This window comes from Mixophyes fleayi, chromosome 3 (genome assembly GCF_038048845.1).
Source record: "Mixophyes fleayi isolate aMixFle1 chromosome 3, aMixFle1.hap1, whole genome shotgun sequence".
Lineage (NCBI taxonomy): Eukaryota > Metazoa > Chordata > Amphibia > Anura > Limnodynastidae > Mixophyes > Mixophyes fleayi.
Genome location: NC_134404.1, coordinates 306,773,359 through 306,792,042, shown reverse-complemented (window position 1 = coordinate 306,792,042; position 18,684 = coordinate 306,773,359). Strand labels below are relative to the sequence as shown.

Here is an 18,684-nt window from a genome sequence, read left to right as displayed (position 1 = left end):
AAACTCTCCATCTTTGTCTATTTCTATAAATTTTATTTGATTAATTTAAAACACTCTCTAGTGGAGTAGTTGTAAAATAATTTTTCATGGCAGGCAGAGTGTGTATGCAGTCTAACATACAGGCCTGCCGTGCCGCTATATCTTCTACCAGAGTCGACTGCTTTCAAATCCACATCCCCCGATGGGTCTACCTATAGACTTCAGTGGTCCAGCGCTCTGATCTTCTCTTCTCTTACCGCTTGCTTGATCCAAACAGGCAGCGTTGTTATCGATGCCCCTTTTGTTCAAACTTCACGTTCATGCAAATCAATGCAGGGTATTTCAGAGAGCTATTCACATGGGAGGCAGTGACTGGTCCACCTGTGTGATTGTGTAAGCCAGAATAGGGCTGCATGTGACAGGGGCACTGCATGATATGAGGAGGTGAATGGAGGTTAGCAGAGAACCACAGAGAGTCCTCCAACAGCACAGAGTGTGATCCACCTCTCTATGTGAAATGAAGTTACATGTTATGTACAGTTGTCAGAAGAAGTAATGAGTCAGTGTGATTTCAGTTTAACATTAAAGGCATACTTGCCAACTTTCCAAAGTTGGCTTTCGGGAGCCCGCCGGGTCAGGTGGGCGTGACGTAATGATGCAAGCGCGTCATTTTACAGCAAGGGGCGGGGCCAAATTCCCGGTGAATCTGTGTGTTTTGGACCTAACTCTGCCCACTTCACTCGGAAGTGGGCAGATCCAGGAGATTGCCACACTCTCCCGGGAGTCCGTGAGACTCACGCTAAATGCAGGAGTCTCCTGGACATTCCTGGAGAGTTGGCAAGTATGATTAAAGGGCATAAGGCTACCTCTAACTTGCAGAGACGGTCTCAGCTTTCATAGATTTGACCTGGGAAGTTTATTCTTGCTGCACTTTTCTTTTTCTATATACTAAAAATTAATTGAAAATATTCATCTTTATGAGATAAATAGTAAAAGTTAGTGTTAGTGTTTAAAAACTACTATGGTGTTATGATCATATCTCTGGTCAGGTAATGGGGAGGTGTGGATATAATGAATTGCATCCATGTTAAGGGCCAGTAGTCATGTACCGTGTTTCTGGACATTTAACTAAAACGTTACCCTGTGTTAATGTCTTCATTTTGGTCATGGATTTTGTGTTTTGCTTCTGTTTTTCATATGATGATGAAAACAAAGATGGCAGTGATGACGAGAAGGATGATAAAAATGACGACAATAAAGAGATCAGCGAGGAGACCAGTAAGTAGATGACACCTCTGTATTGATGAACTACACAGGGCATTGCTTTGATATGTTGGAGTACTGAAGGGTCTAGATGTAGAATGTACTAATTACATTAACTAGTCATTATGATTAGGTGCTAATTTGCTCACTCATGGAATACAGTGTGTGTACTTGATCTGAACTAAATGAAAGCCGTATGATGTTATAGATATAGCTGATGATGAGATAGCACTTAATAAATACTGATAATTGCTAATATTAGTATTGTAAGGACTTAAAGGACACATAATCCATTTCCTAGTAAGATAAACAGAAAACACCATATGTATTAGTAAGTAGCCCACAAACCCCTTCCTAGTAAAGCAGCCTGGACAGGTATTGACATCCTATCAAGTGACTCCTTGTTTAAAGGGATGAGTCTTCTCTTTAAAGTTTTTTCAGTGAGATCTTCTGAAAAAGAACAAAAATCTGACATATGTCTAACCCTGAAATAGTCCTAACATTAACCAATCCTAAATCTGAACCCACCAGACCTGTCCCCTGTTGGTTATACCTTCTGCTGTTACTAAAGGTGTTCAGCGGTGTTAATGTGGATGTTAAGCCACAACGCTTTGTAACTTAAACAGGTTGCTGTTTATTTAAAGATGATAACAACGGATGAATGCAGTTACTCATGTGATGGTCGAGTACTGATGGGAAATCCTTCCCTTACCTTGTCCTCCAGACAGGAGTCAGGTTCTTTTCTGTTCGGATAACCGGTGGTCAGGAAATAAATACTTCAATGAAAGGGACAAGGATTGGTCAAACAACTTGTGTTTATTGAGAATGCGGTAAGGATAGTTTTGGTAAGCCACCGCGCCACTGACCCCTTCAGCTCAATAGTAATGACAAAATAATGCGTCTGATCAGCATAGAGCACAATAGCATTTAACATATAACATAGACCTGGTGAGTATAAGGCACAATAGCGATCACATCTTCAATGCACATTGTCTAATAAGGCACACTGGTAATCACAGTTACTACTTTCAAGTTAACAATATCTAACTGGTGATGATGCAAGAACCATCAATAATAACCCATCAAGACTCTTACGGTCACTACCGCGCCCACTAGAAGGCTCCTTCTTATTCAGGTGTTTGGGGTACCGTGCTATTCCCTCTGGGTTAACTTGAATCGCAGCGGTATCGCTAACGCTGAATGTCACACCTTCAATATCAATAAATCAACTCTTAGGTATATCACATAACATTAACATCATCTAAAACATTTGGTGCACCAATATTATCCCTGGTAACGTTACCATATTTTCTACTCAGTCCTGGGCTGACCTGTGCACAGGAATTTGGTAGTGTTCCAATGTCCTGCAGAGGTTTCCAGAAGGGTTAAGTATTATAGTAGAAAGCAGGGCTGTTGCTCAGTTCAGCCACAAGATGGCGCTGTTCTCTCAACAGTCAATGAAGCTCTATTAGCACATGTACTCTGCAACAGGGGATAGTGTCCAGATATCAGCAACACATAGGATATAGCTGAAATGACAGTCTTAATTGTTCCCTGCAGCCTGTGTAAAGGTATGATCTGGGGGAAAAACTCTCACAATCCGTCCTTGTACAAGAATGCAATGGCAGTTTTGGGTAGATTCTCTCATCACTCTTCCCTCTGACACCAGGGTGTGTGCAATACACTGCAGGCTAGGGTTTTACCTTGAGAGGGTTCTGTGTCACCAGTTTTGGCAGCAGCTCAGTCTTCTCTCTGCTTGGCTGCACGTCCTCCCCCTTGTTCCTTCTACCATGCTGCTCTCTCTTTCTCCTCCTTCCTGCACATCCTCTTCCTGTTACTCCCCCAGCTAATCAGGGCCTTCATCCTCCTCCTGTCAATCACTCCTGGGCACAAGTTTTCAGGAGCACAATTAACCCCTTGTATCCCTGGGTTTTAAAAGTGTTTATGCACTCCTCTGTGTTGTTCAACAGGGCTTTGGGGCACCACACTCACAGTTGCTTGTAGTACAGCAGTATTCAGCAGTGACAACAGTTGCCGCAATCGGGCAATACAGATTATATTCAGTCTTATATATGTTTGTACACTCTTGTAGATATGCAGTTGGTGATGCACTCTTATATATACATATAGATGTGTAGTTGCAGGCAGGACTGTCTACTATACTGCACGACTGTGCAGTATATGTTGTGGCAGACTCCTGTAATATATACATATACATATAGTCACTGTAGGGAGCCTTCGGTTACTGTATTAAACACTTTGAGGGCTTTATATTATACTAGGTACGCAGCTCCTAGTGCTGCATCCGTTCTCTGTACAGTCTGGATGTAAGTGCGGCACGAAAAGCCAAACATCCGGTTTCGTGGTTTTGCAAATGCGCAATAGCGCAACTTGAACATTGCAGTCCTGCCCCACTTCTTATTCCCTTTTAGACCGCCGGGGAAACCAGCGGTTGCCATAGAAATGAACAAGGAGACAGAGCAAAGCGCTCCCAGCATCAGTTCTACCCATAAACCCAATTCCTCCTCTAAAACTTTCCCAAATACTAACAGATTTGTTCTTGGATAACCACATTTGTATAATGCAAGAATATTGTGCACAATATAAGGATTAAGCTGTTTTAATACAGTTAGTTGGTTGTTACGTCTCATGTTTGTAAATTGGTATTGAGCCCACTAATGTCATCTTTGACCTGGGCCCATTAATTTGTTAAAGTGGAGCTGTCCCTATGAACTAATGACATTGCTAAGGCCTGGCACACAAGGTTCCTGGTGAATTCCTAGGCTTACTTCTCATGAATATTATTTATAATAGGTTAAACTGGCTCCCTTCACTGTGTCTGACTGAGGGATACACTATAAATGAACACTCTTCTCTCTGTTATTGGGTTGTGTGAGCCTTGTGTTTAAGATTGTTTGCTTGATCTTGTAAGTACTTTACATTATTTAACTTTTAATTATATCCACACTTATTGACAGAACAATGTGTTCTAATAGACAAGTATAATACCGTATTTTACATATGTGTTCACATGATGGATATGTCAAAATATACAATCACCTCCTTCAAAATGTAAAGTAAAAAAAACATACGCAGGAAAAATCTACAGATGGTAATGTTTATTTTGTTCAAACTGAAGACAATTTGCATGTCCTAAATCAGGTTTTATGAATACCATCCATGCATTTTTATCCTTTTAGACACTCACTAATCCTGCCCTACAATCCACTACAGTCATCCCATTGTTGATGTTGACTAGATTTTATCCAATTCCAACATTCCATTATGTTTTAGACCTTTGTTATTTTTTTCATTTATTATTATTGTTATTATTATTATTATTACTATTATTATACAGTTTGCTGGCATTACAGTTTTGAGAAGTCTAAAACATACTTGCCAACTTTCCCGGAATTTGGGTCAGTCTCACGCCCAGGAGAGCAGGCAAGTCTCCCGCATCCCACAACTGCCTATCCCAAATGATGCGATTTGCGGTGAATTGCGTCATTTTGGCCCGCCCCCCGTGACAAAACATTTCCGACGTGGGGGGCGGGGCCAACATGAAACGTTTGGTCGCGCCCCGCCCTCTAGTCACGCCCCTCTCCCTGACTACACTTGCCGAAAGTAGGCAAGTATGGTCTAGAACAGGGGAAGGCAACCTGCGACTCTCAAGATGTTTGTGAAACTACAAATCCCAGCATGCCTTGCCACCTATTTGCTAGTTATCTACTGGCAAAGCATGCTGGGACTTGTAGTTTCACAACACCTGGAGAGCCGCAGGTTGCCTACCCTTGGTCTACAATATATATAGACCAGGGTTAAAAAAATTATACCTCCCACCCCATCCTGTCCACTATGTCAGTACTCTCAGCTCTCCTCACTGGATGCAGATGTAGGGTGGATGCAGTGACTGCCACTCACCATAATGATTAGCATACTGGTCAGCCTGTTCCTCTCCAGGCCAGACTTTCTCCTGGGTGGCCCGGAGGGATTTTATTCTTGCTTTCATTCTCTCTGATTATCTATTTATTACAAACAAACCTGACCCCTAAGGATAGGTCCTTATTAAAGATTGTTAAAAGACTTCCATTCCAACAGCTAAAATAAAATTTACATTGATGTCAGATCTTATAGAAGCTCTGCTCGATCACCTTAACATAGTTGATAGTCAAAAGCAGCTCTGTATGACATTAAGTAAAATATATCTGAGTTGTTTCAGCCAGCTGTATGAGCCAAAAACCTTTTACTGAAACTGGCGGAATATATTTGTTATAAATGATTGCATGATTAAACAAAAAGCTGAAGATAAATTAGTTACCACCTCCTTGCTCAACATTTTCTAGTTTCTATTATGCATCATTATAATTGCCTTACTTTTTGTATTATTAAAATACATATTTTCCTTCTGTAAAGTTATTTGGAGCACTGAATGCAGTGACCTTTCCTAAGTTTACTGAACAATTATACAACTTTTTTCTTTCTTTTCTTTTTTATCAATTAGATGTTTATTTTTTCATATGCTGCTTAAGGGAACTAACATTAAACAATGCATGATTATACACCTAAAAATAGTCAAATATGCTTACATAAAAACCTTAGAATAAAAGTTATGCGGCAAAGGAATGGCAGTGTTGTTTCAACAACAGACTTTGGTGCTAGAACCACAACACAATATAGACAATTAATTTGTGAGATGATCAATAGTGTTTTTTTAATTGTATGTGCGTTAGGGAATTTAGATTGTAATCTTCAGTGGGGCAGGGACTGATTTGAGTGACTACATGTTGTCTGCACAGGGCTGCGTAATTAGATTGCTGCTATATAAATAAACAAGAATAATAAAGAAAGACTGCTTTGATTTTTGTCTTTGTATTGTGCACTGTAATCATTATCATCAGCATCATCAGGTCTTTATATAGCGCTTCTAATTCCGCAGCACTGTACTGAGAACTCACTCACATAAGTCCCTGCCCAATTGGAGCTTACAGTGTGAATTCCCTAACACACACACACACACACACACACACACAGACAGAGAGAGAGATTAGGGTCAATTTTTGATAGAAGCCAAGTAACCTACTTGTATATTTTTTTGGAATGTGGGAGGAAACCGGAGCACCCGGAGGAAACCCACACAAACATGAGGAGAATATACAAACTCCACACAGATAAGCCATAGTTAGGAATCAAACACATGACCCCAGTGCTGTGAGGCAGAATTGCTAACCACTATGCCACAAAAACATTCTCATGCACGTTATACGCAAGTAAGACAGATCTCTATTACCATACTCATTGTAGACGTATTCTTTATTGAATTGTCGTAAGATTTACAAATGGTTCTGAGGCCAGGCAGTGCACTTGTGACGATTGAACTCTCAGCAACACTCGCGATTTATTTTCCCATCTGCCAATTACAAACTTTTACCTTCTCGCTGCCTTGCAGATTTTATTGTCAGTTTTTACTCTTTTGTGTTTGGTTAACATGTGCTATTGTATGCCTTGCATATTTATTTTAGTAGTAAAGTTATTATTAGAATCAGACAGGTTATTCTTCAATGTCGCCAGGTGAGTTGTTAGTAAATTAGTGATAGGAGAGAAAGAGACATCTGGGTTCAATGGTTAGCGTATGCATGTATAATGTGATCAAGCTTAGCATGGCCCCCAACCACCCTGGATGAGAACACCTGTGGAATAGGTGTTTTCACTTATCCATTTATCATAGCCTGCCTACCGCCACAGTCCTCCGTCCTTTAGCTCCACCACCGTGGGAATATTGAAGGGAATATGACCTGTGATTGGGATTTGGAAGTATGTGGGGCTTGGTGACTAGGAACTGCGCTTCCGTCCTAGGTATAAACCATAATTTGATAGGACTCCATGGCCGTGTAACTTTGCGTATTTACCAAATTTCGAAAGGCATTGCGCTGACTCTACATTGCAGTAGAGGGGCAACTGCCAGGCCAAGACGCCGGGATCCCTAGAAGAGTCATCGTAACACCCTGCAGCAACGTACTTACCTGTATGCGAATTTTAGCATCGGCCTGGTAAACTGTATATCCTCATAACTTGTACTGTTGCCACCCAATAAAGTTGCGTTTTGGCTGCATCAATATACCTAGATGTCTGAGAACACTGTACCATTCTCACAAGTTCCTATTAAATTGTCCAACAATTTTGCATATATTCCTTTGAAACTGCAGTGTCCCACATTGCTTCGTCCACACCCACATATGCAAAACAATACCAGAATTTGAATAAACCATACCCACTGTTTTGGGTGCAACAACTCTTTTCACCTGGCTCCTACTTTTGCTTTATCTTTAGTTTATAATATATGTGTGTGTTTGTGTGTAATAATTGATTGTTCCTTATAAGTCAAATGATTGACTGTTCTCACTCTAGAAGAATCCATTTTTTCTGGTTTGTCGAAAAGTCTAATTTTGATATTTTCTTTCCCTGTCCTCATGTTAGAGTACTAAATGCATTTGCCAATTTTTTTTTTCAAATCGTAACCGATAGAACTGTATGATTTACCAGCATACACTGTGTCAGCTGTTTGCTTTTATCATATGGAACTAATATTGTGCTCTGGTTATTAAAATACTTTAGCAGACTGCAATAGAAGATAACGACTGCCTTGGTTCTAAGCGGTAAATCAAGACATGGGTCTCTCTGTCTTCCAATCAAACATTCTGAGCATTCCGCTTAATTACAGTTCACAGGCTCCTGCCCATGCTACACATGTAATAATACACATAGGAATAAATGTAAAACACTGCAAATTAATATGAAGCCATCTAAATGTACCTGTGTAAACCATGTTGAGATGTCAAATATTTCAAATCAATATACGGCCATCATTCACTTTTCCCTCAGTAATGCAGCATAGGTAATCAGACCTTGGGATTGACATGGGGCTGGTTGCTTTTAGTAAAGGGGCAAAAAAGATTGCCTATGGTGGGTGGTTGAGGGTGGCATCTGCGCCACCATCTGGTGATAATATGTATACCGCCACATGACACTCTAGAAATCGTCAAACTCCGAACTGATAGCAAAAGGGTCTCAATCTTGTTGTTATATAGCGAGGTATCCTGCTTTATAACCGTTACCATTTGTATTTAGTAAACATATTCAGTGTCTGAAAAGTTGGCTATCATAACTATGGGCCTATTTTTAAATAGGTCTGTGATCCTAGGAGATAAATGATCACTTATTGCTGCAACTTAGCAAAAAATATATTGCTGGGTCATCAGAGCAATATTCAGCTGCCTCAGCGATACTAGCCTGGAGCAGTAAGGGTTAACACACTGCTTTGTCAGACTAGTCCTTGCAGGTGTGCTCATGAGTGAGCCAGTGACACTTACCACCAACAGGGGTTATCACTGGCGATAGTAGTGTTACTGCCAGCAGTAACCCTGGTAGGATAAAGCGATAAATAGCCCTATCGCTTTCAAAGTCAATTTTTTGACTTGTTTTCTCTTTGGAACAAGTAGAAATCAAAAGTTTCCAGGACAGAGACAGATTGGCAGCCATATAAATGTCCCCATAGATCGATTCTGCATTGGGAACACTAGAACTTTCTGGAAATTATGCTGTAAAACACTTGCACTAGTATCTAGGTTGACAACGGAGCATTAGAATTGCATCCTTCCCACGCACAGTATCTGCTTACCGGGCTCTGTGGTTAGTCTCACAGCTTCCGCTGAATACCAGGGCGGTGTGACATTTTGGAGAGTGGTGTAGGTGGGCAGACTTATGAGAAGCTGTAATCATGGATATTGCGTCTTCATCGTTCCATCACACCCTGTTTTGTTTTTAAATGTTCACCTTTCTAGGTGGTAGTGTAGTAGCTTTAAGCTAGTTTTTGCTTTTAACCAATTACAAAGGATTTGTGAATTAATTCTCAGGACAATTGGACTTATGGCCAAACACTGCATATTATTCTGAAAACCAAACCACACGAGTGTCACGGGCACTAGGAGTCTTTGCCCAGGATATCACCAGATGATGTTCTTACCAGAGTAATATAGCTGGTACTATGGTTCTCTGGTAGCAGGGTGACAACGGAACAGGAGAATCAGCAGATGGTGAGAGAATGCTCAAGGAAAGTCTATGACTAGCAGCAACTGGTAATGACTTAGATGTTTGTACACGAGGAACCAGATGGACAAGTAAACGTGAGGAGAGTCAGTGGTCTGCGTACAGCAAGTTGTACCACTGCTATAGTGAGGAGGAATGTCCAGGAGTAGAGAGGAGGTAGTGAAAGTCAGTGGTCTGCGTATAGCAAGTTGTACCACTGTCTATAGTGAAGGAATGGATTCCAGGTGCAAGTAGGTAACGGGGAAGTCAGTGGTCTGCGTACAGCAAGTTGTACCACTGCTTATGTGAGAGGATACTTGAAACTGGTGCCAATGGGAAATAGGAGTCAGTGGTCTGCGTACAGCAAGTTGTACCACTGCTATATATATGTGAGGAGGGCACGAGGAGATGAATGGAATACTGAGGATACACGGGGCACACGGAACTTGATCCCACGATGATAACCACAATACAATTATAACTGACAAGCGCTGCTTGAAGTATACAAAGTCACTATAGAGATCCAGGCAATAGGAAACAAAATCAATAGTAACAATAGCTTCAGTAGATGGAAGACTCCGGAGATGAACACAACACAGTCCATACGGATATGCAATACAATAGCAAAGTCAATGGAAAGTATGCATACCGCGGTTCAGGAGAGCAGGCTGTTAAGGAGACGTGCAGGGATACCTGAACGGCTGAACGCCGGCAGGAGGAGAGACCACTGGAGGATGGAAGTGGTAATCAGGTTGGTGCAGCGCATGGAAGGTAACCAGTAATCAACGGAGCAATAGTAAGTAACACTGGAAACATGATGAACACGGGAGAGTTGAGGCTGTCTGGTATCCAGCAGTAGTAGTGGAGGCAGCGGAGGGAAGGCATGCTGAACACAGAAGAGTAGAAGCGGTCTGGAATCCGGCAGTAGTAGCGAAGGCAGCGGAGGGGAGACACGCTGAACACAGGAGAGTAGAGACGGTCTGGAATCCGGCAGCAGTAGCAGATAGGAATCAGTGGAGAGCTGACACGATGAACACAGGAGAGCTGAAGTGGTCTGGAAACCACAATCGAAGTAGACAGGAATCAGCTGGAGCTGAATACACGAGGAAACACAGGAACACCTTCAGAGGCTCATGGGGAATGAGACTCCAAGATCAGGCAACCAGGTAATGATCACAGGTGGTTTAAATAGGGAGGGTTGCCTGATCATCCAATCAATTAAAAGCAACAGGTACTGAAGGTTTCATAAGGGCTGCACATGCGCAGACCCTCAGGATGGCGGACGGCCACGGTTCCTGAACACAGGAGAAATGGCACTCACAGTCCGGTGAGTGACAACGAGTTTGTTACTTCTCTAGTTAAATGTAAAAGTGGCTTTATCAAAAGTTTTATAGATATAACCTGGAGCACCACAAAAAAGCACACAATTGAAAATGACTGTTTTTAACTTTTTGGTGGCATATGGGAAACAAATAAGCTTTTATTAAATATGTTTTTACTCTACCTGCGAGCTGGATATTTCAGCGGATATTTATCATTTTATTTAGAAAATATAGTAGTCTGAGCTTTAACCCCTCCCCTGCCTTGTACACTATAATAGAATTTAGTAGGCAAAGTCTACTTTTAGTTTTTTACATTGTTGCAACAATGTCACAGTTCTCTAAAAAACAACTACGTACGTGTACATTTTATGCCCCTTATACTTTAGCTGAATATATATTATTCTGCTTAATTTTTAAGCTGCGAACATTTTACCCAGCACAATCTACCTAAGAACACATTAAACAGAAGGTGCCCCCTGCCCAAATAATCTTACGTTCTACGTACCTTTCCCCTGTGTTTTTTCAGGTTGCAGACATTGATAACGCAAATTGATATATTATAGAGCAATGCACTTCTTAGTAAATTTCCTTTCAGTGACCTAAACAAAATGCTAAGTGAATTAATTACGTAAGAAGAACACATATTTCCATTTGCCAGTTGGCATGGCTGGAAACCATTACCAGATTAGTTTACAAAAGCTGCTGTTGTCTTTTCCATAGACTTTCAATGGAGAGGCTGTTCCTAAGTAGCTTAATAAATTGTTTGGAAATACTGTTAAAAATAATTACCAGGAGAACAAATTTCACAAGTAACCTAGCACAGGCCAAGAATATTGAAAGGTACTTTATCAAATGTGCAAATAATTCTATAAATGAGTGCTTAAGTATTTTCCTTGGCACGTCTATTTTGCATTATAAGAAAATGCTATTTTAGGATTGGGAGTCAGACTTCCATCAGTCAGGATGTTTTCTGGCTCAGTGATCGCTGTGAACATAAATGACAGTTTATTTGTTATATTTTACATGTATTACGCATGAGGTGTCTTGGGCTATTTGACAGGGACTGCCATGGCTGCTGTCACTTTGCTTATTATATTCCTTTGTAATTTAAGGCATGCTGGTTCTTTTGTGCTCTTAGAATGATGAAATATCAGTGATCAGCGCATTAAAGCAGGGACTGCTTATGGAATTAATTGTCTGCCGCTCTGTCCATTGTAGTGTTTGAGAGGCTGTTGTTCTTTTGGATTCGCATTGATTTTGGATTTGCTGGATTCTAGGTAATACAGTTGAAAGTGTTCACTCTCTATTCTGAGACCACTGTTGCCTATAAATCCATGGAGTTTTTTTTTTCCCTTCAATTCATATAGGCTGCTGTTCTGCTCTGAAACCAACAGAGTAAAGAGAGACTGCACAACTATTATATCTACCCCACTATTCACCTTACACCATAACATTTATCTATATTTATCTCTCTATCTGTTTTTTATACACTCAAGTTCTAAAACAAAACAAAACATAAATACTGGCATTGGCAGAAACCGTTTCTAGGGTTAGTAAAAATGTAAAATGCATGTTAAATGCAAATATGTCCGGCTTACAGTTGTTTCTAGTGTTATTGCTAGTATTTCCAGCTCACTCGAAGCTTCCGCAATGTGTTTACATGCAGTAATAAGAACTGAGGGCAGAAATAAGTCTGAAGGCAACTTAAAAGCTGAGGCTGTATCTTCAAACTGGATTATTCTCTGGAGTTTAATAGTTAACTATGGGAGTACGCCCATCTGGTGTCATAGGGGAGGGGTAGACAGGGTCTATAAGTGGGAGGGGGGAAGAATTAAGAAGTCACTGCATTTATGGATGTTGCCCACCCACCCTCCATGGTTGTCAGTTTTTGGTAGCATGGATACAGGACTAGATGCTTCTCGTGTTGGTTCTCAGTTATTGGCGTGCTGGCACGGCTGATTGTGATCCTGGATGGAGAGTTGCCAGAAAGCGCAGGTCAGTCAACGGCCAGTAGTTGGGGCACACATTACTTTAGTGGGTACGCTGAACCCGCCTCTTTTCGAGTGAATCGGCTATAGTTTTGAAACAGGTACGTCCCTGTGGGTTGCCCTGTGGTTGCTTACTGTATAGCCCAGAAGATGGGCGGGTTCTGTAAGCCTGGGACGCAGTGTCCTGCTAAGGTAGATATGTGAGCCCAGGTTGTCCCCCACTTGAACCCAGGGTTTGATTGGTTGTCCCCCAGTTGATGAGGTCCCAATGGTTAATGCTGGGACAGTTGGGTTTTGCCTGGCCGGACTGACTGCTCTTTTCTCCACCACCATATTTAAATTTGCCACACTCAGGTCTGCTGTCAGTTATTTAAGGTTATATTTAAATGAGAGTAAGAAGGTAAAGGAAGTCATGATATCAGCCATTAAGCCTTTTAATGCGTAAGGATAGAACACTATGCATTTCTACAACCAGAACAGTATGTCAGCAAGCAGCAGTGGCAGTCGTAGTTGTATGGTAACACAGGAAGCAGTGGTAGTGGTAGTCAGTATGGTAAACAAGAAGCAGTGGTTTCTAGTGTCAGAATCGTTTACATGTGTTTTATTACTGTTAAAAGCATCAGTTGAAGGCATTATAATGCCAGTGGGTGATGAGGCCTTAAGGTCATATATGAATTGGAGGCACAGCACAGTGTAATACAAGTCATCTATTCTTACAGAAACTGTGCATAGATGTGCACGGCAAAAGGTGGAAAGACTAGTTTTTTACACAGGAAGATGGGCAGCTTCTGCCACTTGACACAATTACATGTATGTAGATGCGCTGCATCGGGTCTTACTCTTCACAATGTTCACAATGTTTTTTCAACAGCCGGAAATACATTGATGAAGATATTAAGTTTGCAAGAAGTAAATTAAGTAATTCATTTACAAGCCCAAAAAACTGGTGGCCTGCAAAACTTTCTTTATATGCTTAAGAGTGCCTACGTGTCTGCTATGTGCCACCTACTTTATTATATTAAATGTTTAGTTTCTCTCCTAGAAGGCAGCTCATTATAGCTTTAGTGAGGGGAGATCAGGACTGTCTGTGTTACATCACTTTTGTGTGTTTGAAGCTATTACCATACTTGCCTACTTTTTCGGACGGCCCAGAGGGTAAGTGCAGGGGATGGTGACGTGATTTGCATCATCATGGTCCCGCCAAGGATGATCAATTATGTGATTGTGTTATCTCGCAGTGGGGGGTGGGGTCACGATGACACAAATGGCGTCATTAGGTCGTGACCAGAGAGGTTCGATGACGCAAAGCTCATCATCAAGCCCCCACCCTCTTTACAAGAAGAAGAGGGATCTAGGATGGTGGTCTTCACTCCCAGGAGTCCAAGAGAACTCTCCAAAATTTGGTTGCCTGCCGGATGTTTCATGAGAGTATGACTATTACGTTGCCAAAGTGAACCTAGAAATGCACTTTCCCACGGTAGTGCAACTTTGTAGGTGCAAAGTGTGTCTTTATATAAATATTGGGACAGGCCCCAACCTTTGGTAAAGGTGGCAGAGAATTCAAGTAATTTTCCATCAAGAAAGCAGAGAATACCCCTGTAAACTTTGCTGGATATGGATAGTGGTGAATGAGTTCTTAGAATCACACTTCCCTATTTGATGTGCTAGTTGTACAAGCACTCTTATGAGTGTACTTTTTGTAACACATTTTTATTTAAATAAACAGGCTTGGAGGCTCTGTTATAATTTTTCCTGTCCAGAGTGCGCTATTGCATTTTATTTGTATTTATTATTGCTTTTAATTGGGAAAAATAGTTGAGTTAATGTTGGTAACAGAACTGCGCTATGACGTACTAACACAGTGCAGACGATTTTGTGCGTCCGTATCATAACCGTGTCTAACTGTGTGTCTTGCTGATAATTTTGGCTTTGTAGAAGCCCCTGATTTGGACGGTGGGTGGATTACAGTGGTCTATACGGGTAATGCTGGCAACGGAGTCTGAGCAGAAACAGCTGTAAATGACTCTTATATTGTGCATGAGCAGAATCATGGGAAATATAAAATATAAATTTAAAAGATCTATAAAATAAAGGTTTTTTTTTATAGTTCACTAAAAATGAAAGCGGATGAAGTTATTAATCTGATCACATAAGAAAATTAAAAACAAATAAAATAAAAAAACATACCCAAGTGATCCAAAATCTGTGTTTTCTTAATTAACCATTTGTCAACCATTTACTTTAAACCAAGAGAACACAATTATATTCCCGAGCATTGCAGTTCATAATTACAGTATTTAAAGGTCTACTTAATTAGATAGAACAAAGTCTTTGTTTAATCCTCTGTTTTGTCTTCATAGTTCATCTGCATTCCGAATAGTTATAATAAACTTCAAATCTGTTGGAAGTAGTTTACCCCTGATGTCTTACATTCATTAAACTTTTCATAATCCTATTAATTTAGCAGCTTCTCTCTACAAATGAAACACTTTCAAACATGGCAAATTGAATGTTATTTTTTATTGTAGAACAGAGTAATCTGAAGTATGTTTAATGTGCAAATTACTAATAAATGCCTAATAAAAACTAGTATCTATTTGTTCATTCTATTTACCCTACATTGTTAAAAAAAAAAAAGAAAAAAAAGTGTAATTTCTAAAATGCATAAAACAAATAATAACCTAGACACAGCCTGGATGTAGGTTTAGAAATGCACTGGGTTTTTTTTTTCCGAAAATGCTTCTGCTCCCCCTGCTGGATTTCAGGGGCATTTACCTGCTTGTGGTTTGTGGTTCATTGGAACACAGGCCATCCGTCTGCCTGTTAGTATGTTGCACAGTGACTATCTAATGCTAACATTCATAGTACACGCATCATGTTTCCCTTTAAAAATCAATGTATTTTATTTCAAGAAATAAACTGCAGGGGAGGGAGGATAGTCTTGAAGGGATAAAGAGATATACAAGTTGAGAGCAGGGAAAATCTCTGTGGTATGTAGAAACATATGTTTAATATTATATCAGCCTCTTTGCAGATTTCTGAGAATGAATTTCCTTTTTGTCCCATTCAAACCATTCCATGAGCTCCGTTTAATAGATCTATGTGAGTGTTCTGAATCAAGGCACAAAGGATGGCTGAATGATTACTGAAGCAGCATGTTGCATGGCTGAACCCAGGATTATGAGTCTAGCAGAAAGCTCTGTACTGGTTGGAGCACATATTGTGATGATCATTTCAATCACGAGGGTGCAGATAACAGAAGTATGATTGTCTTATGCATAGAGAACTCCCTCTGATGCTTGTCAGACTAGCCCCCCCTCTCACCCTCCCGGCTGTTTTATGTGCAGCAACCGCTTGATAAATCGTTTCAATCTGGAAAGTGCAGAAGGGAGAAATATGAATTAACAGCAGAACTTAGAAGGAAAGAAAATTTATGTCATTTCACTACTTGCCAGTATGTTCCTTTTGGCATGTAAACCCCCCTCTCCCCCACGTCTTATGGATATCTCAAATTTGTGGAAAATAAATAATAGGCAAATCTTGTCTATGTTTTGTTTTATATGTGGTTGTTACTTTTATAGTTAAAGCATGCAGCTGTTTCTTGCTATAATAAAACTAAACTGTAAAAAACACATGTAATTGGTAATTGGAAAATGTATTACAGGGTCCTAGGACCTGTGTGTTAGTATAACCAGGTGTTGCCACTACAGGGCTGCCAGTGGCTAATTGTCCATTCATTGCCTTTTAGCAAATCTTTTTCAGGGCCATAAAAAGATTATAGTTCTGCCCCATCTTCCCTCCTTACTCCCTCCTAGTAGGGGCTGTTTTATTGTGGTGAAAAGTGCTGTGTAGCCCAGCTGCACCCAGCATGAGAAAACTACGGTAGCGCTGGCAAAGCGACATCTGAGCCGCCGAGAAATACACTTACATCAACAAATTGTGACATTTACAAGTCTATAAATTTCCCTTTCCTGGACATTTGTAGAGCTCAGACACTATATATTAAATAAAAACAATCCACATAATGTGGGCATAGCATGATCACTGTAAGATAGATATGCTTTATTTATTTTTTTTACAAATGTGTATTTAGAATGTTTGTGAGCTGTATCCATCAGGAGTCTTGGATCTGCTTCAATGTTAGCAATGAGCTTCATCGTCATTATAAGCCCCAAGAACGAATGAAACAGCCACATTCTTGCTCAATAGGAGTCTGTGCTAAATAGGATTATAATGGACTAGTTGTGTCATCAGAGCTTGTCATTTATACATTTATTTCATACAGAAAGTGGTTCTTGTATAATTGGTCAACATTACAGATCACTGCAACATTTTGTGCAAATCAAGTTTCACGAAAAACAGGATGTTTCACAGAGGTGCAAATTTGTGGGGTCTATTTATCATCAGGACCCCGATCGCCACAATAAGACTGATTTTTTTCATTTCCACTTCGCTTAACTTACCGTATGGCAGGGCCAGTCTTTGCAGATGAGCTTTGGACTTTCAGTTAAACTTAATTAAAAATAAATAAGTTTAATAAAATTATTATTGTATTATTGAAATAAATTAAAAACAATTTAAAAACCTCTATACCTTTATTTAAATAAAGCCTAGTGGCTAATGATAGAAAATGTACTGCCACTGGTATTTACCATAGCAGGGCTCATGAGCCCTGGCAAAACCCTTCTCCTAAACTAGCTAAAAACACCTTTGCTGGTAGCAGCCTTCTGCTGCTTTAACCCCTTGATCAATCAAAAGAACAGCTGTGATGGACGTTCTCTGGGAACAGCTTTTTTTCTCCAGATTTTTGGCTCATCACACCTTAATAAATAGACCCCTTAATCTGTGGTCGCCATTCTGAGATGGCAATAAAATAACGGGTATTGTGGTATAAATACCACCGCAATGTTTATGTTAAATATTCTTCTCCTTACAAGGGCATGAGAAAACCTTTGCCTGTGAAAGCCATTAAATGAGTTCTCACCGGCGATGATGGTGTTATCTTTGATATATAGTGTAAGCAAACAATTAGCTCATGGCAATAAGGCTTTTCGTCCTTTGATAAATCTGCCCCTGTATTTGTAAATTTGCATCCTGTTAAATATATAGTCTATGAATAGAACTGGGATAATGATGGTCACTTTATTCTGCGGTGCAGTGTGGTTGGGAAATGAACACTGGTCAAATTCCAGCAGCACAATGTGAAAAATTCCACAGGAAAATGTTGAAAGAGGCGAATATTTTGCTGAACAGGTTTGAAATCATCACTCCTTTCCCTTTGTTTGCCAAACATCTGCAATTCTGGAAAATAAAGTCCAACTTACTCTCCTGTCTCTCGACGGGGGGAGTAATTGGACAACGTGAGACATGTTGGGCCACGTTCACAAATTCATGAAGCTCCATCCCTAGTGTACCAGGATGGTCCATCTAGCGCACATTAAAGTACACGCCTGCTCTCTCACCTGAAGAAGTGCTCTGTGCAGAAGTGCCCCCCCCCCGCCCCACTACCTTACAACCTCTCTTTTGTTAACAGTGCATTTGATTCTTGGGTTTTCTCCTAAACTACTGCTTGATTTAGACTCAATTGTGGTTAACCTTATGAGAGTGTGGAGAAATTGTGTGATTTCTATATTCAGTAACATGTGTTATCCTTGTCATTCAATTAAATACTTTCCCGATGTGTATTATATAAAATATGCATTTTTTTTTTCTTTTGGTGTCTTCACTTGAAACCACCAAACAAATAGATGTGTATTAACCAGACAGACAATTTAAATGCATGTTATTCAGTTATTAGCTTGGACTGCTCTTAGATGTTCTTAGATGCACACCATGTACATTCCTGTCTTGTATTAATCATTTAGCATTTTATATTAAATGCTACTTCTAACTTTTATTGTTTATGTAGTTCTAACAGCAGCCGTAGAAGACATCAACGAACCTGTTCAAGATCCAGGTGAGAAAGAGTTTGCATCCAGTTGGGTTCTTTTGTAGTATACGCCGTGTATAAGAAATCTGACCACTGTAAGGTCTGTCTTTCCTTTGAGGAG

General features: G+C 40.2%; 1 protein-coding gene and 1 long non-coding RNA gene across 3 annotated transcripts in view; one reads left to right on the top strand and one right to left on the bottom strand.

The window, feature by feature from the left end:
- Positions 1-18,684, bottom strand: part of LOC142144776 (uncharacterized) — a 357,429-nt gene that overhangs the window by 110,027 nt on the left and 228,718 nt on the right. The gene's annotated exons all lie outside the window — the stretch shown is intronic.
- Positions 1-18,684, top strand: part of MACROD2 (mono-ADP ribosylhydrolase 2) — a 1,475,276-nt gene that overhangs the window by 1,381,591 nt on the left and 75,001 nt on the right. For both annotated transcript variants that reach the window (XM_075203945.1, XM_075203944.1), the window contains exons 10-11: positions 1,195-1,257; positions 18,543-18,590. In XM_075203945.1, coding sequence (XP_075060046.1) covers positions 1,195-1,257; positions 18,543-18,590 — 111 coding nt within the window. The remainder of the gene's footprint in view (positions 1-1,194; positions 1,258-18,542; positions 18,591-18,684) is intronic.